The sequence below is a fragment of the Erythrolamprus reginae genome, chromosome 1, assembly GCF_031021105.1.
Source record: "Erythrolamprus reginae isolate rEryReg1 chromosome 1, rEryReg1.hap1, whole genome shotgun sequence".
In the NCBI taxonomy this organism is placed as follows: Eukaryota; Metazoa; Chordata; class Lepidosauria; order Squamata; family Dipsadidae; genus Erythrolamprus; species Erythrolamprus reginae.
In genome coordinates, this window is record NC_091950.1 from 89,448,998 (window position 1) to 89,475,241 (window position 26,244).

The 26,244-nt window shown below is 35.5% G+C and overlaps 1 protein-coding gene across 4 annotated transcripts in view; it reads right to left on the reverse strand.

Moving 5' to 3' along the window:
* PCNX1 (pecanex 1) overlaps nt 1–26,244 on the reverse strand; it is a 116,562-nt gene that overhangs the window by 49,878 nt on the left and 40,440 nt on the right. For 2 of the 4 annotated variants that reach the window (XM_070758428.1, XM_070758409.1), the window contains exons 7-13: nt 8,310–8,400; nt 7,843–7,900; nt 6,689–6,906; nt 6,015–6,168; nt 4,861–4,893; nt 3,277–3,448; nt 2,276–2,386 (exon numbers count right to left, since the gene is read on the reverse strand). In XM_070758428.1, coding sequence (XP_070614529.1) covers nt 2,276–2,386; nt 3,277–3,448; nt 4,861–4,893; nt 6,015–6,168; nt 6,689–6,906; nt 7,843–7,900; nt 8,310–8,400 — 837 coding nt within the window. Of the gene's footprint in view, nt 1–2,275; nt 2,387–3,276; nt 3,449–4,860; nt 4,894–6,014; nt 6,169–6,688; nt 6,907–7,842; nt 7,901–8,309; nt 8,401–17,007; nt 17,193–26,244 lie in introns of all 4 variants that reach the window. The other 2 variants (XM_070758437.1, XM_070758419.1) reach the window with 2 other exon arrangements.

Consider the following 26,244-nt stretch of genomic DNA (forward strand, 5'->3'; position numbering starts at 1 on the left):
CATGAATTCACTTTCAGAAAATATTTTTTCACAGCTTCTTACTTTATCAAATATAAATTATTACTTTTAAAATAATTCAGAGATAGTTCAACTTACAACAGTTCGCTTAGTAACCCTTTAAGGTTACAACAGCATAAAAACCATTAAAAAATATTTTTGCACTTATAACCATTACAAGCATTCCCACAGATGCTTGATAACTGAGTCATATTTATGACAGTTGTCGTGTCCCAGGATCATGTTTTGCAACCTTCAATGGGGAAGCCAGATTATTTAACAACCATGTAACTAAAATTAACAACTGCAAACATTCACTTAATAACTGTGGCAAAATAGGTCATAAAATGGGGCAAACTCACTTAACAAGTGTCTCACTTAGCAACGGAAATGTTTAGATCAATTGTGGTTGTCTTTTGAGGACTATCTGTATTCTTAATAGAAGCACTATAATTTGAAGAATTTGATTTCTGGAATTCTGAATTAGATTACAATTCATCATTATTCTGGGTGCATGAAAAGTTCCTATCTATGTTCTTGTTTGTTAGGAAATCTTGAGATACTGTTTTCAGATGAATCAATTGCTTGGTTAATGCTGGGAGAACAAAGAGCAGACATAATGGCAAAGGAACTAGGTTGCCATAGTGGTTTAAGGCACAAATTAGAAACCAGGATACTGTGAGTTCTAACCAGTAATGGGTTGCTAGCAGGTACACCCCACACTGTGTAGCGGTAACGAAAATGGAGCTGCACACGGAGCTCCGGGTGACCAGTGGGTGGGTGCAGGCATCTGAGCAAGATTTGGCTTCTGCGTATGCGCAGGAAGCAAAATCTCACAAAAGGATGCATGGCCGCACAATATTTTGGTGATTTTTTGCTTCCGCGCATGCATGAAAGCAAAAAAAAGCAAAAATCTCACATGCGCATGCGCAGAAGCCAAAGTTTGCTTGGATGCGTGCGTGCTGGACGCATGCACATGCCCACCGATCACCTGGAGCTGCATGCACATCGCACTGGTAGCGGCAGTAAGTAGGAATCCCCACCTGGTTCTAACCCCTGTCTAACACACAAAATAGCAGCGTGAATTTGGGACAGTCACTCTCTTTTAATCCCAGGAAGGAAGCAATGACAAACCATTTCCAAATATCTTGCAAAGAAAAGTACAGGGACTGGCAGTGGCTAGTTAAAAGTGTGTGTATGTGTGCAGACAGACACACACACAATAGCAAAAACAAAGTATAGCATAGAACAGTAAAATTCAAGTGAACCTTACTGCATGCATTTCATTCTTAACTTTCCTAACTTGTAGCAGACCATAGTCTACTTTTATATTTCAATTGATACGTTATAGTTTTCCTTTCCCCCTCCCGCCCACAACTGAGTACTATAGAGAGAAAAATGAATAAAACCATGAATAAAACCAATGAACTCCTACATTATATTGAAATATGATTAAAATTATATTTGTTTATATAAATCAGTACATAACTATTTGATTATCAAGTCATTGCATTGTAGGAATACTTAGCCAGATACAGGTGGTCATGACTTACAACCATTCGTTCAGCAACCATTTGAAGTTACAAACATGCCGCAAACAGTGAAAAGCAGGTTTGTCCAATGGGAAAGGGCAGGGCTTGACTCAGGAAGCCACAGGTAAGAATGGTTGCATGGAAAAGTTGCTTGAAAAGGGACACTTTTTTTGCCAGAATGCTCTTGGGCTGGCTTTGCACAAAAGGGCATTTATAAGAATAATCCTTGCCTCTTATACTAAGCTTGTTCCTGGAGAAGCTGCTTTCAAAGGGACATGCTTTTGCTGGAGTGCTTTTGCCAATGGGGCTTCTTGGTGCAAAAGGACAGGATAGGCACACATCATTAGGAGCAGCAGCAAGAAGACCAAAAAGGTAAGCTAGGTATCAGGCGTCTCAGAATTCATAGATATAGGCAGGTGGGAGTGAGAGTTGCTTATCTTTCTAAGATATGGTGATGGGAGGGACCAAGGATAAAATGACTCGGACTGGGGTGGGTGCTCTGCTAACAACTGCTAAAATATACTTAAGGGGGATTGCCAGGATTGCTGCACTAAGCATGTGACATGCTACTTTATGAGCATATTGGTTAGCAATTCCATTTCCAATTGTGGTTGCAAGTCAAAGACAACCTATAATCTGAAAAGGCTAAATTATGAAACACTGAATGTTGAGAGTTTGCATAAACATTCAAATTATTTTTAGAAACCCACTGATTATATTTCATGAAATAAAATGGTTTTACTCACCATTGCCCCCAAAGACATGAATATCTAATTGTTCACAGAGGTACATCACAAATGTGTTCACTTGGGGCAGAAGACCAATGAAAAATACTATAGGGAAGCATAATATAAACACTATAGGAGACAAAAATGATAAAAAGCAGTAAGTACATGAAGAACTGGGGACTGATTTTCCACATTGTACCACATTGTAAAGGTATTTTTACAACACTGTCATAAATGTGAACAGTTGCTAAAAAAGATGGTCACTTAACAAGGACTACCTGTACTGTTCTTTACCCTATGTCTTGATTATATTTTCTAGTATATAAATCCTGTATGTTAACTTAAACTCTTTGTTCTGGGATCTTCCTGGAACTGGTGTATCAAAACACTTCATCTTATTTAAAGAGAAAGAGAGAGAGGGAGAGACTAAAATAGAATACAGTGATACCTTGTCTTAGGAACTTAATTGGTTCCAGGACGAGATTCATAAGGTGAAAAATTCGTAAGACGAAACAATGTTTCCCATAGGAATCAATGGAAAAGTGATTAATGCGTGCAAGCCCAAAATTCACCCCTTTTGCCAGCTGGGATTCCCCTGCAGCATCGCAAAATCCGGAGGTGGGGTTTCCCATGGAGGGGAGCCTCAGAAGAATCCCACCAGCGCAAAAACGGGCGTTTTGGCTGGCAACGGAAGTCTGGAGGCAGGGCATCCCAGCAGCGGCGGCGGGGTCATAAGGTGAAAATAGTTTGGAAGAACAGGCAAAAAAATCTTAAACCCCGGGTTCGTATCTCGAAAAGTTTGTATGACGAGGGGTTCGTAAGACGAGGTATCACTGTAATTAGGTTCAACAGAGCAAAGATGACACAGTAACCAATCAGAACGTACATCAAGGATGGGAGACCCTAGCAACCCCCTGATGCTGCTACTTGGGATGACTGCAATTTTGGTTCAACAGCATCTGGAAGGCTACAGGTTTTCTAGTCCTTAGGTAAATGCACCAAATAGAAAAATCACTCACCCATTACCAAGTCCCTTGCTGAAAGCAGCAATATTGGATTTGTGAAAGCCATTCCATATAGTTGGAACCGTGCAGTAAAAGTGCTCTTGCTGCCATAGTCCAATAGCCAAATGAGACTGCAGCATATACAGAAGTAAACAGGCCTGCTGTAGGCTATGATTCGGTTATGACCCTGGAAGACAAGTTTGAGTACTGCAACTTAAGTTGTAAATCATAACTATTCCTTTATTTAAAAATCAGTTCTGAAACTTCATTTTGTAAGCTAGTTCCACTGAAGACAGAACTTATGACCTTTTCTAGATGAAGGAATACCCCCCCTCCAATAAGACATTGCACATTATTTTAATTCTGTATCAATTACATCAGCTTCATACTCCAAGAAAGTAACAAATATTCAAGGACCATTGATTTTCAGTTCTAAACAACAGCTTATTTTCTGCTATCATTAAATTATTATTTTTTGCAGCTTCTACAAAAGTAATAGAAATTGCCTTAACTCTTTTGTGACTTTATTGAACTCCTATCAGGCACCATTAAAATAAATACTGCTTTGGACATGTATGTATGTATGTATGTATGTATGTATGTATGTATGTATTTATTTATTTATTTATTTATTTATTTGACTTCTACGCCACCCAATCTCGAAGGACTCAGGGTGGCTTACAGTAATAATATTAATACAAATACAAATAGATACAGAACAATGAGAAGAAGTCGAATATAATATCTAAAACTATAAAACCCTATATTAAAAGAACCCATTAACTATAAAACAGTCATAATCACATGCATACATACCATTCATACAGTTTGGCTTTGTCAGTTGTTAGTTCATGGCCCCCCAGGCCTGCCGGAAAAGCCAGGGCTTCGTGGCCAGGGCTTCGTGGTCGATGGGACCCGGAGGAGATCAACTCTGTGTGTTCTTATTAGTCTCTGGGAGGTATGTGGCAAAAGCCGGTCCTGTAAATAGTCTGGCCCTATTTATAGGGCTTTATAGGTAATAACCAATACCTTGAATTGTGCCCGGAGACTAATAGGAAGCCAGTGCAGCTCGTAGAGAATAGGTGTTATATGGGCATACCAAGGCATATCCACGACAGCTCTCGCGGCTGCATTCTGGACTATTTACAGTCTCAGAACACATGTAGAGTGTGTTGCAATAATCAAGACAGCAGGTGATATTGCTCCTCTAGTTTCTGTGGTTAACACTCTAAAAACGTTTTATTTAGCACAGAGGTGTCAAACTGGCGGCCTGTTTACACCGTGTGCAGGCCACGGCTATCCCAGCTTGGCAAAGGCAAAAAATTTACAATAGCTCATCTAATGTCACATGCCGCGATCGAATTTGACACCCATGATTTAGAAAATCACCTTCATTTCTGGTGGATTTAATTAGTACATTTTGAACCATATGCTCGCCATTTGTAAGCATATCATATACTGTACAGATTTTTTTTTTTAAATCCATCAATGTTTTAAAAGTACAATTTCTACTTAATGGCAATACTTTTAAAACAACAGCAATAGATGCTTTAATTTTTGATGTATTACACTACATAAAGACCAGATGGGAAAACTTACGTGTCGAGGTGATGAAGAATCTGGTTGAACGCTCTGAAAAAGTGCAAAGACAGCAAACAAATGTTATTGTTGGTTTGGTATCTCCTAAGATAATAATCTGGACTTCCCTAGACACATTAAACTATCAGGACAACATTTTTCAACTGTGACAAAAATATTTCTCAACTATTATCAAGAGCAAACAGGAACTAAAAAGTCTATCATAGTTTAGATATATCTAATTGCAACAGAAAATAGACACAACTGTTAAGAAAATTTTGGGTGGGGAAAATGACCATTGTATGGTCTTTCAAGGGAGATAACGTAGCATGTTTTCCTCCGTATCAAAAGAGGAGACCCGGGAAATCTACCTTAGACATTCTGTATAGATGTATAATCAATTTCTGTAAAATCTTGTAATGTGAATTAAGAAATATATAAAAAAGCCTAATCGACAATATAAAGAACACCCTGTTTTTCTGTGTGGGTTGCCATAGAAAGGAAAATTGTGTTACTCCTAGGACCAAAAAATCCAAATTCACAAACATGCAATAGCCTAATTTGGAGCAATCAAAATATTTCAAATTGTGAGTGAGTTTTTTAATTATTCAGAAAACGTCTGGTTATTTCTTTTTTTAAATATTATCCAATGTGGTTTTTAACAATTTGTAAGATTGAAATCTTACTTTAACAAATTACAGAATGAATAATATTCCCAAATGTTAAATCATTGCTGTCTCTCAAGGTACTACATCTATGTACATTAATATTTCTGTGACATCTCAAAAAGAGGATTAGTGGCTTCTTAATCACGATTATAAGAACAAGCCAGCATCAAATCAAATATATTTTGAAATCCATGCTTGTTCTACAAACCATAGTTTATGCAAACTACTGAGCTTTGGCTGGTTTACACTTAAAGGCAAAATTAATTTATTTTAATTGTTGGCATGTTTTTTTTAAAAAAAAGAACTGAGAGGAATATGAAGACTGAAAAGATTTCTTCTCATTTTGGGAATCATTATTCCGCTTTCCCCTTCAAGGTGCTCTTTTAATGTCTTTATTCAAAAAATAAGCTATAAAACAGGAACATCTTTTGAAAATACTGATATTAACTCATACAGTAGACAATTTTAATAATTTAAAACTATGCAACAGTGAGGATAAAACATTACCTTCAGCAAAGAGTACTGACAGCTGGCAATCACCAAACAAAATTGGAAAACCCAGATGTCCTTGAAGAAGCCTTCTATAAGTAGTACAGAACCTAGGAAAGCCACTTGGATAGCTAGAATGATAGCTAATACATTTTCCAAGATCTCACGATTCCTATGGACAAATATGTTTATGTATATGTTAGTGAAATGCTACAACAGGAACAAAGAATACAAGAAAGTGGAACAAATCAAACAACTGTTTATCCATATTCAGAAGACATTTTTGGTTATTTTTGATTTTGAAATACATTTTAGTTATAATCAACCACACTTTCACTTGAATTCAAGTGAACAATCTATTCTACTAAATAGATCCAAAACAGGTCATCATTCAATCCATCATTTAATCAAATCATCTGGCAGTCCAAATCTAAACAAGTAGAGATCATCACTTCCTCTTTGTTTTCTAGAGTTCCTAGGGTTTTCTAGGTTTTTTTATAATTAATAGTAAATATTTTGTTATGAGCTCAGTTGTCAGTATTTTGTTATGATCTCAGTTGTCAATAAATTATTATTTGGCAATTTTACTTCTTAATGCTTTGATACTTATAGAATCTTTAGATATCTTTCCAAGCATACTAATAATCTAAACACATTCTATTTTAGAACAGTATAAAGCATACAGGACCTACCTGTCAAACAAAGCCAAAAGAGTCAATCTATCAAAATTGATACCAATCCAGACTTTGGGTAAGATCCAAAAGCGATAATAGTGTTTCACTTTTTGCGATGGCTCCTCCTGTGGCTGTAGATGGTCCTGCAGATCAGGACTTAGATCAATGTCTTGATGCTCCAGAAGATCGGTATCTATGGTTAACAGTCTGTTCAGCCTGATCTGAGGGAGGGAAAGCTACAATAATGTTAATAAGATTTTGCTTTCATATTTAACTTCTTCAGTCCTATTTTGAAAGAACATAAATGTTAGAGGAGAGGGTTCCTGCTAGGTGATGACTACTTGAATAGCTGCCATCAACTATTACCATTTGCTCAACAACACTATGGGTATGCCACAGATACATATGTATATGAATTGGCTAATTGTCTCCAATGAAGAAACACAGATATTTTCTAAGATTAAATAAAATAACAGAGATCACATACCTGCACACCAGGTATGGGATATTTAATACATCAAAGGATGAGACTAAGACAGCTGAACAAAGCATATGGATTGGATATCAATAAGGAATTTATACATATTAGCTCCAATATATTAAACCATTTAAATATATTGTCATTTTAATTATCCGCAGCTACGCAGGTAGTCCTTGACTTACAACAGTTCATTTAATGACTGTTCAAAGATACAACAATGAAAAAAGTGTCATGATGGTTTGATCATGTGATCAAAATTCAGGGTTATGTCATCACTTTTTGCCACCTTCTGACAACCAAACTCAATGGGGAAGCCAGATTCACTTAACAATCTTGTCTAACTTAACAACAGCAGTGTTTCACTTAAGAATGTATCTTTTCTTTTATGTACACAAAGAGCATATGCATCAAAGACAACACTTGGCCTATTAAAAATTCTATTATATTCCAAAAAAATGTGGCAAGAAAGGTCATAAAATGGGACAAAATTCACTTAACAAATGTTTCATTCAGCAACAGAAATTTTGAGCTCAATTGTGTTCATAAGTTGAGGACTACCTGTAATGTCTAGCTGCTGAACATTTGTACCATAAATTTCAGGTGGCTAGCCTGAATTTAATTGGAGCAGCTAAATTTAGAATATAAAATTATATATAATTTGCAACAAATAATAGCAAATGCAAAAACTTACTAAATCATGTGGATAAAAGCGAACTGAGGTAGAACTTGATACATGAGAATCCGTATCACTGAAACAAGAAGACAAGTTTAATTGGATGCCTTAGTCTGATTTCCAATTCAATTCAGTTTTCTGTTTTAGAAAATAGAACATTACCCCTAAATGCTCATACACACAAACATACACATTATATTGAAGCTAATACTGTATTTGATTTTGGCAGAATGTCTGTTTGAGCCATAGGCCAGAATTTTCTCTTTCTTTCTGACGCATGCACACATATAACAACAATAGTGATGTGCAGTTCCCAATTATTATTCAACCATAAGTATAAAATTCAATACATAAACCCTGATATTCTACAATATAAATCTAAAACATTTGCTTTTTGTATCAAAACATAATCCTACAAATATTATCCATTTATAAATAAATTGGTATCACTGCATAAACTACAGCAACTACTTTCAAAAACACACCAGATGTTAGATGTTCTTCTTGCAGCTGGCTCAAAATTCACAAGCGACATATCGCAGCCCCCCGTCTCATAGAGCGTGGAACTGAACTTACCTATCAAAAAGAAAGTCAAGATACATTAAATATCATGAAATCTTTGAACACTGTAACAGCAAACATATTGTTATTTACAAACATACAGAGTAATTTAAAAATCATGAATATGAAATTATTTTTATAGGAAAGATCCCCAAAAGATGTTGTAATCAGGATTAGAAATTAAAACAGATGGCCACTTATCAAGCTTGCTAATTTATATACCCATTTTCATCATCCTTGTATAGCATGGTTTGTTAACACAAACATTAAAAATACAACATCAAGACAATGGGAATTTACAATGGGATTTTTTTTTGTTTGAAAATTTCACCATATTCAGTTTATCAATTCCTACAGCAGCAAGACTCCCTTTCCTGTAGGAAAAAGCTAATCAGTTAGATTTATGTAGTTGCAGAAAAAAATAATTAAATAATTAAACAAACAAACAAGAAAGGGAAAATAATTTGTTTTGTATAATATTTGAATATGAGATCATTCAGTGAAATTAATTGGCAATATGCTTAAAACAAACATATGGAAGTGCTTCTTTGAAATGATGTCAATGTATGCAATTTGCTGTCATAATAACTCTATTACTTGATGGAAACATGGGAAACCTGCTTCCATTAAGACTATATACAGTATTAGGAACCCATGATTATTAGCTACTGATAAAAAACAATTACTAAATGGTTCCTTTCAGATATTTCTAATAAATGAATAAAGGAAAGATGCAATTTGAGAATTTTGTGGGATTTTAAAGGGTGAATTGTAAAGGCCCAATATCACTGTGTCACTTAAAAATCTGATTAAAGCTAGTGAAAACCACACATTTTTGTGATTGTTTTTTTAAAGGGACAAAAGACCTTGTGTCATATTCATTCTAGTGATTTTCTTGTTTCAATTGTTCTGTCTGCTGAAGTAAATCAAATCCATTAAACCACATATTTAAAGAATTAGCAGTGCTTGCCTTTTATCAGCAGAGGGAGATAAAACTCTGCATCTCAATAGTCGAATTCTACAGTTACTAAATTGTTACTAAACAATGACACAATGAAAATTTAAAAATAATAAAATAGAAAAAATAGAAGAACAAAAAGCCTCCACTTCAAGCAGCCACTGACAGGCTGTACAGAGTTCATGACAACTTCTGAGCAAATAGATGCTGTGCATTTTTGTTTTATAATATGCATATTATTCCTTTGAAAATGCACATTTCATTGTTTGAAATATGGAACTGAAAGAGTCATAGTTTACATTAAACCTCTCTTCATAAAAAATCCAGTAGTCACCATAGTTTGATTACAATATGTAACAATTATATACAAACATGCATGACTATCATGTTCTTTCTGTTCAAGAAATGCAAAATCCACAAAAAGTGTAATAAATCACAAGCCAAAAAATTAAAGATACAGTGGAACCCCGACATAAGAGCTGCTCTACTTAAGAGCAACTCGAGATAAGAGCTGGGAGGGGAGAGATATTTTTGTTCTACTTACAAGCCCAAATTCGAGATACAAGCGCCAAGGAGCTGTCTCCTGAAGCCAAACGCTAACTTCCGCGTTCGGCTTCAGGAGACAGCTGCGAAGCGGCGCGCGTTTTAAAAGGTTGCAGCCGGCCTGGGGGGCTCGGGGGGAGTTGCTTGCAGCTTTCTTTCTTGCTCTTTTTCTTTCTCTCTTTTACCTTCCCTTCCTCTATTTCTTCTTTTCTTTCTCCTTCCCACCTTCTTCCCTCCCTCCCTCCCTTCACTCATTCCTCTCTTACTCTCCCCTTTCATAAGTTTCCTTGCTTCCTTCCTCTGTTCCTGTCCCTTCCCCCTTTCTTTCTTTCTTTCTTTCTTTCTTTCTTTCTTTCTTGCTCTTTTTCTTTCTCTCTTTTACCTTCCCTTCCTCTATTTCTTCTTTTCTTTCTCCTTCCCACCTTCTTCCCTCCCTCCCTCCCTTCACTCATTCCTCTCTTACTCTCCCCTTTCATAAGTTTCCTTGCTTCCTTCCTCTGTTCCTGTCCCTTCCCTCTTTCCTTCCTTCCTTCCCACCCCTCCGTCCATTCATTCACCCATTCCTCTCTTGATCGCTTAAAGCCGGTCCCTGGTGCAAAAAGGGTTGGGGACCTCTGTCCTACAGGATTGGGTGGCAGAGAAGTTGAACATATGTAAATTTAAAAGTTTAAGAAAGTTTACAAGTTAAGTGAAAGAAACTTCATTATTCATTTATATGTACATGTACATTTCTTCATTAAAAACATGTCTTTCTGCATAATTTAGACTAACTTTGTGAGTTTTTTGAGGGCTGGAACCAATTAAAATTATTTACATTAATTCCTATGGGGAAAAGTCGTTCGAGATAAGAGCTGCTCGACTTAAGAGCCCAGGTCCGGAACGAATTAAACTCGTATCTCGAGGTACCACTGTACAAGATTTTTTTTTAAAGTAGTAGAATAAAATTATTCCACAGATGTAACATTGCCTGTATTTCTCCATCCCCTTCTAGTCTTGGAAAACACATTCATCTTCTACTGCATACTTACATAGATTCATATATTGCTTTCAATTCTTTAAACTTCTCATCTTTTTCTTTTTTCAGAATCTCAACGATTCTATCCAATCATGCCTATTTTAGATTTCCCTTCCTTTCAACCAATTCATTCTCCCTTCACCTATTCATTTTGAATTCATTTAGCCTATAGGCAAATTTATTCAACTTATTTCTTACATGCTGGTTATGGTATGTTATAATTTATAATCCAATGTAGACCTCCATTTCATTGCATATAATCCTAAAAACAAATCCATAATATCAACCCATCTTTATTTATTTCATTATTAATCCTTTTTCTCATTTTTCTTGGACACATAATGCATACACTTTTTTCTTTTATTTGCTGAGTCATACTTTTTAAATAAAGTAGATACCTCTCTTATATTCCAAGTTGTATATGACCTACTGGAATCTTAAATCTATCATAAATTTGTTTAGTTAGTAAATAAAATAGTAAAAGCATAAACAGTTGACAATATAGATAAAGCAAGAGTGATGTGTGTATGGTCTGCTTTTCAAACTATCAGAAATTTAAAGAAAGAAAATAACGGTGTGTTTTCTTTTCTTTCTTTATCTTCCTCCCCCTTTCCTTTCTCTTCTCATTTCCTCTAATTCTTTTCTTTTTCTTCTCTGCTCTTCCCCATTTTTCTTTACTTCCTTACTTATGTTTGCATTTTTTATTGTTTTCCAAATTGTACTGTGCTTTATATGTCAATAAAAATATTTATAAAAAAAATAAACGTCATAATTTGTAGTAATAGAAAATCATCCAATTCGAGAATGCACAAATATTACTAAACTTAGAATCACTCCCACTCCAAAGCTCCATATGATCTCCCACTAATGGTTTTATTTAGATAAATGTAGCACAGATGAACACCATGGGTGAATGACTTATTCACTGAATATCGTCATCTAGCATCATTAAAAATAATAATCTAAATTTAATTTTATTCCCCAAAGCAGAGAGAAAAAATAGAAATATGTGTTGCTGCTACATTTTGGATATCTAAACACTTGAAAACCTCTGATACTTGGCTGACAGTACACTTGATGACTTCTTAGCACTTCCCTAAATACAGTGAGATAATTCACAATAAAAATAACATAAATGTACATGAATGAATTTAACAGTGGAAACCAGATTTCCCTCAATAGTACAGTATGTCGATTTATTTAATTTTTATTTGATTTCTTTAAAGTATGTATATAATCATATGACAAATGCTGTGAGCCGCCCCAAGTCTTTGGAGACGGGTGGCATACAAATCTAATAAATTATTATTATTATTATTATTATTATTATTATTATTATTATTATTAAATATACCCCATGTATAAAAATCATTTTTAATATATGTGGACAAAATAATTGTTTGTATTCATCCAAACAATATACAGTGGTACCTCAAGATACGAACCCCTCATCTTACGAACAACTCGTGATACGAACCCGGGGTTCAGCAAAATTTTGCCTCTTCTTACGAACTTTTTTCGAGTTACGAACCTGCGTTCGGAGACAGCTGGGAAGCCGCGCGGCTGTTTTAAAAGGTAACAGCTGGGCGGCGGGGCTTCCCAGAAGCCTCCCGAACGCCGGTTCGTAACTCGAACAAAGTTCGTAAGAAGAGGCAAAATTTGGCTGAACCCCGGGTTTGGTTCGGGAGGTTCCTGGGAAGCCCCCCAGGCCGGCTGCGACCTTTTAAAACACCCGCGCCGCTTCGCAGCTGTCTCCCGAAACCGAACGGCAAAGCCAAACTTCCGCGTTCGGCTTCAGGAGACAGCTGCGAAGCGGCGTGGGTGTTTTAAAAGGTCGCAGCCGGCCTGGGGGGCTTGCCAGCACCACCCCGAACCCCGAACCCGGGTTCGGGGGGTGCTGGGAAGCCCCCCAGGCCGGCTGTCACCTTTTAAAACAGCCGGAAAGCCGGTTTTTTGCGGGGGGGGTTTTGGTTGCACGGATTAATTGACTTTACATTGTTTCCTATGGGAAACAATGTTTCGTCTTACGAACTTTTCGTCTTACGAACCTCCTCCTTGCACCAATTAAGTTCGTATCATGAGGTATTACTCTATAAAGATAAAGATGGTTTTACTTAATACTGACTTTGCAATAATTTATTCAACAAAAAAGAAATAACAGAGATACAATTTTCTTCTGTGGAAAAGATAAGTACACCCTTTCCCTAATGCAGGTAGTTCTTGCTTAACAACCAGAACAAATATGATGGACTCCCAAATTGTTACTTCTGACCCATCCTTTAAGTTATGATTGCTGCACATAAAAATGATTTTTGGCAAAAGAATAATAATAATACCAGGCATTTGGGAGAATAGATTCTTAACAACCATATGATTTGCTAACAAATATTGCAGTCAGCTGCAATAAAATAGTTGTAAAATCAGGTCACAGGGTGATCTGCTTAACAACTGCAAAGTCTTTCAATCAAAATTCCATGACATTGCAGCTTATCTGTAGTTGATATTGCCTCCTTTGGCAGAAACAAGCTCAAACTGATATTTCTTTCAATTGCTCACAGTGCCTGACATCCATTGCAATTTATTCCCACTCTTCCATGAATATTTTTTTCACCTGTGAGATGTTTGAAGGGTTTCAGCCCATTTCAAATTATCCCACAACATCTTGATGGGAATTGCAGCAGATATAGACTTTCACTTGGTCATTCTTGGTTCTTCCATTTCTTTTTTTCCCTCCAAGCCATTCCTTGATAGATTTATTGTAATGTTTAGGGTCATTAGTCACTGTTTCAGATACCTAAACAGAGAAACAGAATGACCAGGGACAGGCATAAAAGTAGTGGAATTGGGAGCAACTGATTTCCTGCCAGCTTCCTCACTGATTTTCCCTTGTAGAAAGTTTGCAGAGTGCTTTGGAAATGGCTAACATGCGACTATGACTGACTGCTGAAGTACAGCAGCGGGGCAAAACTAAAGCAGCCACAACATGGCTAAATATTAATCGCACTGGAGTAATGGATCATAGATTTGATGCATTCGTTAAGTTACTCCATTTGAAGTGTGTTGATTCAAAAATAGTTGCCCAATCATGCACTGTTTCTCCCAAATGAAGATCATGAGCAATCAGCCACAAAGATTTTAGAGGTATATACACATATCTAACAGAAAAATGTTTAGCAAGTTTGTTGAACATAATGAAGCTCCAATTGAAGCCATATTTTGACCTTCCCCAGCATAAATGATATAATGATTGCAACAGCAAAGACTCCTTGGATTAAAGTTGAAATAACAAAGGTTGACAAAATAATCTCATATATAATGTGACTGAATCAAAAAGAAATACATTAGCATATATTTTTTAAAAGCAACCACTTGCATTGCCAAAAGTCAACATTTAATCACTTCTAAATTAACAATTTTTTCACCAGATTATATGCTTTCCTGTACTGCTAGTGTCAAATATGGTAGCAGTGAGGCTAATTGTGCACTTGATTTGATTTTAGCTTCTATCATGTAAACAATGACAGTCCAAGAATATTAATGGGCCACAATTACAACTTTGAAATAAAGAGGAACAAAAATCTTAATCAGAGGTAGCAAGCCTGTATAACATTTGAAAGAAAATTAGAGGACAAGAAAATAGGAACTCCCTACATCTGAATTATAACAGTCATCTGCCCATTCATTCCAAAACATAAATATATAACTCTGTCATTGTGTAATTGCCACTAAATGCTGCAGGTACCAGTAGAGCAGTCACATTCTAACAGACAGAGTCATAGCATTAGAATAAGAGCTCCATCAAAACAGACATGATCCTAAAGTTATTCCAGTAAAAAATGGCACTTCAAATCTTTGCAATAGCTTTCCTGATCTTTTCTTCCTTATACAAATTATTTTTGAAAACAGCACATACATGATATTAAAAATGCATCAAGTTCTCAAATTTATTAGCATCCCTGTTGTCCAAGTTAAATCTGGACCACAGAAAACTAAGGACATGAAAATCCATATTTTGGAGGAAAGACAATGCTAATAGAGGACATTCCTATGTTGTCCTTTAGAGAAGATAAATTCAGCATAATTCCTATTTGCTTGTTGTTAAATAAACTATTTATATAGAAGCTCCATCTATTCATGCAATATAATAATTTTCAAATATTTTGTGGTTCTTTAGTAATGACATCTGTTCTGGCAACTTAAAGAATTAAAATTAAAATGAACAATAATGAAATGGTGGTGCAAGGTCAGACCAACTGGGGAAAAAGTATTTAAAAGTAATTATTTGTCTAAAAGCGTGTAACTGATTTGATTCTCTAGATATACCAATACACCAGGAAAGGTTCTTCTGATTATACAGAATCACTATGAAACAAATGTCATTTGATTTGGAAATTCAAAGGACATTGTGCAGGACATTTCCAAAATTAGTTTTTTTTCACAGACTATGTAATTATGTAATAGAAACAGCAAAAAGAGGAGAGGGAGAGGTGTAGTTCCCTAATTAAAGATCTAGTTTTCAACTAGGGAGTAATTTTCACAGCAGGATCCTTCTGTTTATTTCCCAGGATTGTGTTTTAGGAAGAATATAAAAATATTCATTTCATTTTATCACTGCTTTTTGCAGCAAAAAGAGTTTTGCATGATCAGCGAGAGACTTCTATTGTTACCAATTTCTAAAAATAACCAACACATTCGCAATTTTTGATTCCCAGCAAAGTGCCATCAATTAACATAAAATTAATTACATTTCTTAAACTTAATTTTGAGACAATACAAGTAGAATTGCACCTTTAGCAAAATAGCATTTACTGTATAATTTACAATATTTCATAAAGGTTTTTTTTGCAATTTGCAAGTTGTCATTTTAAGTATGCTCTTTTTCAAAGTCGTCAAAAAGATTTTTTTATCAAGTTACATTATTCCAATTAATCATGAGATGGCAATATTGAAGTCTAGTACTTTGCAACAAGATAGAATAGAAACAGTTTGCAAAATGAGACATCAGCAACATCTAAATAAACTGTGATCAATCTGGTCATGAATAAAAACTTCTTTTCAAAAATAAAACTTGGGATGTTGTAGCAAGGGGAATCCAGCTATCATATGTATCATATACCCCAAACTATAAAGAGAAGATTCATATCTGAAATGGGTATTTTCTTCTACTAAGCAAGCAATGGAATGGAAGGAATGCACCTAGAGCAGTGAAGGAAGAAGGGCAGCCATCTGACCAATCAGATCAAACAAATCAATCTTGGTGACTGAAATCAAAACAGACATTCCAGCCTTTACATCCACTACTGAAAGTATCAGTGCTTAAATTTAGCACTGCTTTCATATATATGTGAACAGAGAAGCCACAATTATTTCCCACCTGATTAAAATATTAATAGGATTTTACATTGTGGATGATAATCCAGCAATCATCAGAGGTCACATGCTCTGGTACAAATTTAAATCATCCAACATGAAACAGATTGTGGAAGTTATTTCTATGATAAATTGTAATTACGTTTTAATTAAAAATAGGCTTGCTGAATTATTAAAGTACAAGTAGCATCAGGCTTTCCTTACATTTAGTTTCCATATCCAAACGTAAGTTCCAGTACAGAATTCAGAAATGTTGATCAATAATAATGTTGATCAAAAACAAATAATAATCACAAGTGTCAGTATTGTAAATAGGATCATAAATAATTCACAATGACAACATTTAACACAAAAGTGTATTATAATGACAAAGTTTGAAATATTATTATTTGCATTCTGCATATTAATGCTGAAAAGCGATTTATTAGAGTTCCATGCATGATTCAAATCTTTAAAATAAATGCAAAAAGTTGAGACATGGTATTTTGATGAATTTTTATGTAAATTAATTCAGTATATTCAATCGATGATTTTTTTTAAAAAACAACAACCCTAGATAATCATTTAACATACAAAGTCTTGCAAAAGGAAGTCCAGAAGCAATTTGCTGTAAGAAACACACCTCAACAGTTTGAAATAAAGCCAAGACTAAGCAAGTTTAGGTAGAATGCATTATAAGCCACAAATCTACGGAATAAACACTTTGATTGCACTAAGTTATGTAATGCCTGCATACCAAGTTCATTGTGCAAACTGCTGCTGCCGACAGCAGATGCATTGTCATGTGTTGCTTCTAACTGGACACTCCCATTTCTCACCAGCAAGGAGGTGCTAGCGCTGAGCACTGCTGCCTGGGAATGGGGGCGTGACTGGACTTTGACTTTGGCTGTGGACTGCTGCCCTTGCTGAACATCTTGAAGGCTACGAAAGAACATGGATGGTGGAAACATTACAGGGAAGAACACAGAAACAGCAGCTAGAGACTAAGTTAACACTGTATTTTGTATTAAGGTTAAAAGAAAACTGAAATACATTGAACGAGCCAATCTTTGATGAACAACACTGTTACAATATATCCAGGAAGTCAAACAAACAAAAGTTAAAATTAGCTGGATAACCATTCCAAGCAGTTTCTACCCTAACTTGGAGTTATTACCTCAAAATATTTTTTGTTTCACATAGTTTCCTTCTAAGCAGTATTGGAAAGTGCAATTATATCATGATGTCAATGTCTAATGTAATATCATGATAACTTTTTTAAAAATGTAAGCCTTGTCTTTTTCTTTTTTTTGCTAACAAACATCAAATGTTAACTCTTTCATGCAAGTTTAAAGTAAACTTTGAACAGACTATAAGGAGTAAATACAATTGGAATAAATCCCACGAGATTGGGCAGCATAGAAGTCAATTAAATTAAATTAAATTAGAGCTTTGCTCAATTTTAAGAATAACATACATCTGTTGCATTAAAAATCACTTTGTTTTATTTATTTCATTTTAGTACCTATTTATATGGAAGAAAACAAATTATTAGTACATGTCCAATTTCCCTTTTTTTCCACTTGTGTTTTTTGTTTAAAGGTCTGGATTTATCAGGATAAATTCAGAGGTTTGCATGGTAGTGAAGATAAAAACCAAGAAAAATTCTTGTTGTACAAATGATTAAATATGTACTGCATAAAGCCGAGTTTTTCCAAGTGCTGAATAGAATTATGATACAGAAAAATCAAATGCACTATGAAATAAACCCATTCTGTATGCAGATATCTGATACTCTACGCTACATAGAGTTCTACTCTAATATCAATTGTGATTTACAATTGTTTTATTGCAAAACACTATATAGCAGTCTGCCTTACAGGTAGGAATCACACTGAATAAGATTAGGCACAGTCTTTCAAGTCATGATTATGGCTGCAATATTAGCATGTGTAGCACATTATGACTGCAATATAGCAGATTCCCAGGTTACGTATAAGAATAACCCATAGTTAAGAACAGGCTCTGTTCCTATTTATGAGCTATCCTTACACTGGGATTTTCTTAACCTGGGAACTTGCTGTACTGCAGTCACAATATGCTACATGTGCTAATATTGCAGTCATAATCATGACTTGAAATTTGAACCATTGTACTGTATATTTAACTTGAATCACTATGTATTTAACTTCAAATTTGCTATAATAGCGCCTATTCTAGCAAATTTGAAGTTAAATACATACTGATTCAAATTAAATATGCAATGGTTCTAATTCATTGTATTACTTTTTACATAATAATATTGTGCCAGCTTACATACAAATTCGACTTGGGAATAGAATTCATTCATAAACTGGGTCCTAACTGTATAGCACATTTTAAGAAAAAGAAAGAAATTATGTATGTTACAGCTGAATTGAATTCTATTGAATTAAATTACACTTACTTCTTGGTAAATTAATAATGGATACAGTATATGTATTTCTATAACCCTGAAAGAAGCAGTGTGATATGAACCTTCCATAAAATTTACAATGCAATAATCACACTGTGGTGGAACTTATAAATGTGCACAGGTATTCATTTTGAAGATATAATAAAATTTGTGGTATTTCTAAAATGAACGTGCAAGCAATCTCTAAATGTGTAACTCTTTAGTTATTTATTTATTCAACTTGTATTGTTTTTCTACATAACTTTATAGGGCTGGCTCAGTCTTGCAGTCTGCATTTGTGCATCATTGAAGTATTATTATTCTGTGCTCATTTATTAATTTCGTATGAAATAAAATTAAAATTGTTTGTAGAAAGTATTGTTTTATATTTCTACAATACAGAGTATTATTTGAAAAAATATTGAATTTTAAAACAATCAGATTATAAATATGCTTAGTTATTATTAGTTTCTTAAGGTCCTTGTGTATCTCCAATCCTTAGCCAAATAACATTTCAGATGAAAAGAATTATTCCAACAAAAAGGATTAAGTTTGATAAATTCACATTGCTCGCAATATTTAAATAAGTGTAAGAGATCCATAAAAGGTTTTATGCATATTTGTTTCATAGGTTTAATTACCCAACTAGTTACATCATTAGTTTTAGAAGTATTGGTATTACCTAGCTGGGTAGTTTAAAAGTCTGCAACAAAACATCTAAGGTCAGAGATCACCAAGGACTCTATAATTCAACCTTGAGCTACATATAATCTATTCCATTGATTTATTTCACAGTTTATATTCTTCTTATACCTAATTATCTGACCAGTCTTTCTGCATTTTAGACTTCTAAACAATTAATTTTTTCCCTAATTCTTGTGAAGCACTCTCTCACATTTTTTCTCTTTACAGAACAAAATGAGACAGGATTATTATTATTATTATTATTATTATTATTATTATTATTATTATTATTTATTAGATTTGCATGCCACCCCACTCCGAAGACTCAGGCTCACAACAATAAAAACAGTACAAATCCAATATTTAAAAATAATTTAAACCCCTTCATATAAAAAGCAATCATACATCTCACACAAACCATTCCCCTGGTTCAGGGGAATCAATTCCCCCATGCCTGATGACAGAAGTGGGTTTTAAGGAGTTTGCGAAAGGCAAGGAGGGTGGGGGCAATCCTAATCTCTGGGGGAAGTTGATTCCAGAAGGTCGGGTCGCCACAGAGAAGGCTCTTACCCTGGGACCCGCCAGACGACATTGTTTTTTCGACAGGACCCGGAGAAGGCCAACTCTGTGGGACCTAACCAGTCGCTGGGATTCGTGCGGCAGAAGGCGGTCTTGGAGATGTCAGGATGTTTGGTTTCCTTTATGTCTTAACTGGTTCTTCCATAAATCTTGTATTTGGGAAATAGATTCAAATGAACTTTTCCATGAAAATATTATAGGAGATTTTACATTAAGAATAATTATGAAAAAAATAGCTTTAATTTCAAAACTGTTGACTAATAATACTATAGAACACATGCAATACATGCTGTTAAATTCCATATGTTCGATATGTATAATTCCTAAAACTGTAGTAATTCTACCATTAATCTAATAGTATCCTTACTATCATATTTCAGTAAAATAAATTAAGATCTGAACACCAACTATATATTTTAAAGAACCATCTACAAATGAGTAACACATTGCATTCCAATCCATTAAAACGGATAACCATATTTTTTAGAACTATGGTATAATTTAATTTTTTTTAAAGCCTTGACTTTCTGCTTGTTGCAGCATTACTCCATAAAACCTGGGTCAAAATATAGAATTTAATTATTTAGTGTTTTTGTTTAAAATATTTTTTCATTTTTTAAAAAAAACATGCAATATAATATTAATATCTACACATGCAAATATAAGAATGAAGAAGTTATTTAATGTTAGTGTGTATTTTATCATTATCTTTTCCCAAACCTTAGAAAAAAATGTATATGTGCATTTATTTATGGGGTGCGGAGGGTTAAATGTAACTAAATACCAAATAAAGCTCTCCTCATCTGGGATTTGATCCTGGATGAGGAGGCTGACTTGGCATGTGTGACCGAAACCTGGCTGGGCCCAGAGGGAGGAGTTCCTCTCTCGGAAATTTGCCCAGCCGGGTTTCGGGTATGGCATCAGCCTCAACCCCAGGGAAGGGGGGGGAGGAGTGGCTATTATAGCCAAGGAGAACCTCTGCCTGCGTGGACTCGTTGCTCCTGAGATTGTGGGTTGTATCCCTCCTTGTGAAGTTGGACTTAGGGGTTCAGGTGGGCTTGTTGCTTACGTACCTGCCTCCCAGCTGAGTGTCAACTGCCCTGTCTGTGCTGCTCGAGGGGGTGGCTGGGTTGGTGGTGGAGTTCCCCAGACTTATTGTCATGGGGGACTTCAATCTGCCATTGCTCGGCAGTTCCTCTGGGTTAGCACAGGAGTTCATGGCCACCATGACGGCCATGGACCTGACTCAAGTAGTTCAGGGTCCGACTCACGAGGGGACACCCCCCCCCGACATGGTATTCCTCTCGGAGCAATTGAGTAATGGTCTGAGATTAAGGGGTTTAGAAGCATTGCCTTTATCATGATCAGACCATTTTCTACTACGGCTTAAATTCCTGGCTCCAATCCTCCCCCGAAGGGAGGCGGAACCGACTAGGTGGTTCCGCCCCAGACGCCTGATGGACCCAGAGGGCTTTCAGAGGGCGCTTGGGGTTTTTGCCAGATTCACTCGTCCACAGCTCGGCAGAGTCTCTTGCTGTGGCCTGGTGCTTCTTGACCTCTCAGCGGCTTTTGATACCATCAACCGGTGCCTGGAGGCTGTTGAGGTCTGGATGGGTGTCAACAAGCTCAAACTCAACCCTGACAAGATGGAGTAGCTGTGGGTTTTGCCTCCCAAGGACAATTCCATCTGTCCGTCCATTACCCGGGGGGGGGGGGAATTATTGACGCCCTCAATAATTCGCAACTTAGGTGTCCTCCTCTATCCACAGCTAACATTGGAACATCATCTTTCGGCTGTGGCGAGGAGGGCATTTGCCCAGGTTCGCCTGGTGCACCAGTTGCGGCCCTATTTGGACAGGGAGTCATTGCTCAGTCGCTCATACCCTCATCACCTCGAGGTTCGACTACTGCAACGCTCTCTACATGGGGCTACCTTTGAAAAGTGTTCGGAAACTTCAGATCATGCAGAATGATGCCGCGAGAGCTATCGTGGGGCTTCCCAGATTCACCCACGTTTCACCAAAACTCCATGGCTTGCACTGGCTGCCGATCAGTTTCCGGTCACAATTCAAAGTGTTGGTAATGACCTTTAAAGCTCTATATGGCATCGGACCAGAATACCTCCGGAACCGCTTTTACCGCACGAATCCCAGTGGCCGATAAGGTCCCACAGAGTTGTCCTTCTCCGGGTCTCGTCGACTAATGTTGTTTGGTGGGCCCCAGGGGAAGAGCCTTCTCTGTGGTGGCCCCGGCCCTCTGAAATCAACTCCCCCCCAGAGATTAGAACTGCCCCCACCCTCCTTGTCTTTCGCAAATTACTTAAGACCCTCCTGTATCGCCAGGCATGGGGGAACTGAGACACCTCCCCCAGGCTTTTATATTTTATGTTTGGTATGTGTGTGCTGCATGGCTTTAAATTATGGGGTTTTACATGTTTTTAATATTAGATTTGTTTCATTGTAATATTGTTTTATTATTGTCGTGAGCCGCCCCGAATCTTTGGAGAGGAGCGGCATACAAATCTAATAAATTATTATTATTATTATTATTATTATTATTATTATTATTATTATTATTAGTCTATTGTAACATCAATTTTTAAAAAGTATATTTCACATAAAAGTAAAATTTATTAAAATAACTCTTACAGAAATGAAGATAGGTACTCTTTGGGAAATGTTCCTGCTATTTAGTCGTGGGGTTTAGTCTAGCGGGGGGGGGGGCTTTGTGACATTACTTAGCAAAAGCCTTCAGGAATACAGTTTTAAAAACTGTACAGTTTTAATAAATATAATTTACTCTCAGGCCTTTGGTACTCGATTCTGTTGCACAAAAATTGCAAATTCATAAATCACCAATTCTACAAGTTTAAGCCATGAAGTTTATTAAAAGAGCCCTAAGAATACTGTATATTCAACAAAATATGAGAAATTATACTCAGTAAGAAATCCTGTAGAAGAATATTTCCAACCAAAGTATCATGTAGCTGTGCATTTTCAATGGACATAAAGTATCACCATGCAACATGCAAGCCAGCAAGAACAGTATTAGTTTCCATGGTCCTTAAAAACATTGTTATTTGTGGCAGTAGCCACAATTCTTTTTTTTTTTTGTATGATAAATAAGCTGGGCTCTGGTTGCCATACAAAAACTAATGCTGAACTCTAGACATTTTAAATTTCACCAAGTTAGAGCTGGGAAACTTTTACTTAAAGCAGTTACTGCTAGTTAATGTACAGTATTTGGCTTGATAGCAAGTGCTATGCTTTAGATTAATTCAGATTCCTGCATGTCTGGTTCTTTATTTTTGGGTTGTCTGCAATAGTTTTTATTTTGTTTCAGAGGTTAAAGGAAAAAACAACAAAGCCTAGCTACCTCAAATGAAGATAAATAGCTTTAATTTTAACTAAAATTTAAAGAATGTTGTAACTGTATGGAAGACAAGCTGGAACGAGCTCAGACAATTTTCCCAAGTTGATGAAATATTTAGGAGCCCATCTAAATTTAGGGTGTAGTATATTATCCAGTAATGTAGTAGTATCTTTCAAGTGAAAGAGCAACTGCATAGTTGAATTTGGAAGTTCATTAATTTATGATTGAGGAATATTCTAACCAAGTTTCGAATATTTAAAAATGAGAAATCAAATACTTCAATAAATAGTTGCAGTAAGAAGAAAATGTTAGAAAGGTTGCTTTATTTTATTTTGTTCCCATTGCTTACTTAACACATGTAATCTACCGACTTTTTTCTTCTTTAAAGTACTGAAGACACTTGGAAAAAAAACATTGCTACTACCCAATACTTAAATATGACCTAATTCTTATGTTCCCAAAAAGTCTTCTTTTGGAGAAAGACGTTTTGTCGTAACAAGAAATAGGCAAGAAATAGATAAGAATTATCAGTAAATGAGATCTTTTTTGTTAAAAGAACAGCATAACTTTAAATGAATTCTAAATTAAAATTAGCAATAGTAGAGTGAAAAATGGAACATTGATCCCATTATTGAATTAACCAACTGTGGTCTAAAAGATAGAGAAGCTGAATCAAATTTGTGCCTTTATCATATTAACCAAGCTCAATAGATTTAATAGCCCACCATTGAAAATTCTCTTCACATAAATGGATTCCCATTAAAATTATGAGTCTATGTAAAGCAGTGGAATTTGAAGTTAGTCCTTCAAGGTCAGATCAGGAAAGAGATTCCAAAAAGCTGAATGGAGCTATATTTATGTAGAAGAACCTTGAATGTCTGAATTCTCTTCTCCGTATAGAATTCCCTTATCCTATATGAACTTATGTTTTTGCTACTGCTCAGGGATAGGAACTCTAACACGATGGACGAACATCATCAAACACCTGAATAATATCTTACCCAGCTCCTATTGAGGGATTTGGGGTTGTTACTTTGTTAATGATTAGTGTGGGTTGCTTTTCAATAGAGTTGTGTTTCTTTCTAATTTGCCATTATTTCTCCTGATGATGACAATATCCACACTATCCTTTGTGAATTTTATTCTTTTGAAGATGTTGTTGATTATTTCATGTGTCTTCTCTAGTTGTTACTTTTTTATTATGACAAAGTTGTTGTCCATATTTTTGGTTGTACATTTAGGAGTGCTAGTTTCTAGATACTGTATTATAATCTTTGATATAAAACCTGAAAGCGGTATTCTTTTGCTAGTTCTGGGTCTGCACAACATCACCGTAGTACACAAACCAATTAACCCCCCCCCCCTCAAATCTGAAGTAAACCAGAAGACCCATTAGCCCAAAGACTCCAAACAAAGACAGACTGGCAGAAGACTAGGAGAATGCACTAACTAGCAATCAGAAGACAAGATGAAAATTTAATCTCATAATTTAACTAACAGACAGAATTAACAATATTTTCAACTATAAGCATTCAACACTAAGTCAAATTCAACACTAGGGAATTCATTGAAAGTTGGCATTCAGACAAATCAGCTATCAATAAACACTTAGAGACAAAACTTATTTACATACCATTCAAAAAAGACCCCCCCCCCCAAAAAAAAATACTGAAGAAGGAAACAAAAAGATCAAAATATATTCTTTGTAGCAAAAACACCAGATACTGTAATCAGGAATTAACATCAGACAAAGAATTAAGCAGAAAACAATCAAGAAACTACCAGAAGAAAGCCACACCCACATCACGCTGTCAGGGAAGTTACTATATATAAAAACAGGGAGCAAACTCCGCATTCACTAATATTGATGATGCTACTTAGTCAGGTAATGAAATGTCTGCAAACAACCAACCAAACTCAGAGTACCAAGTACTCCATAGTTTAACCTTGATATTCATATTATATTCTATTGGAACCATATTTATGTCTTCCCAGAACATTCTGTAGACACCACCTGCCCTTTCCTTAGATGCCTCTAATTTTACATAATTGGTTAAAATTAAATTTGGTAGACAAAGTGGGAAAGTACAAATTAACGAACAAACTTAAACCTGAAACTGATGGAGTATAAGAAAAACTTAAAACTGTTCTCCTTGTTCCAATTACATAATTTCTCAATCCTCTCAAATGCTATGTTTATGTTTTACAAGAATAGAACAGCATTGCTGAATTTTCCTGATTCCCCCATTTCATTGCCAGCCTATCACACAAGGTTCCAGAGGGCGACTTAAACCTCAGGAATAACTTAAACGAGAAGTAACTGTTAAGAGAGAAATACTCTAGTTATCTATTGGCATCCACTCTAACAAACTGGCTTCCAAGTTGAAAAATATATGTATTTATAAATATCTGAAGCACCTCAACCGATGCTTTAGCATTTGGATATTTTTACAACACTGCACCAGTAATTTTTTTTCTCTTGACACTTGCCTTTTATGTGGATTCAGTAGCATATACAACAGAAAATCTGTGACAACTGTGAGATATACAAATATTGAAGTTACAGCAGTGCTTCACAATCACAACTAAAACTTATTTAAGATTTTACAATAGAACATATTTTTATGAAATCTGTACAATTAAGTGAGATTTATATTTATTATTTGTTTAAATATAATAGCTAACAGATTTTAAAACGGAAATATGGATTTAGTATTTTTAAAATTTGATATAGTTTACATTTAAAGACTAGATGGAAGTGAATATATTGATAATGTCACCAAAAATATTAGACTACTTTAATATATTTTGTTGCTGTTGTTTTGCATTGGCTTAACCACCCTAACTGAGAGCTCCTGAATTATTTAAAGTAATTTCTACATTTAATATTTGTAGAAAAAAGTAATCATTGAAAAAAAATTTAAA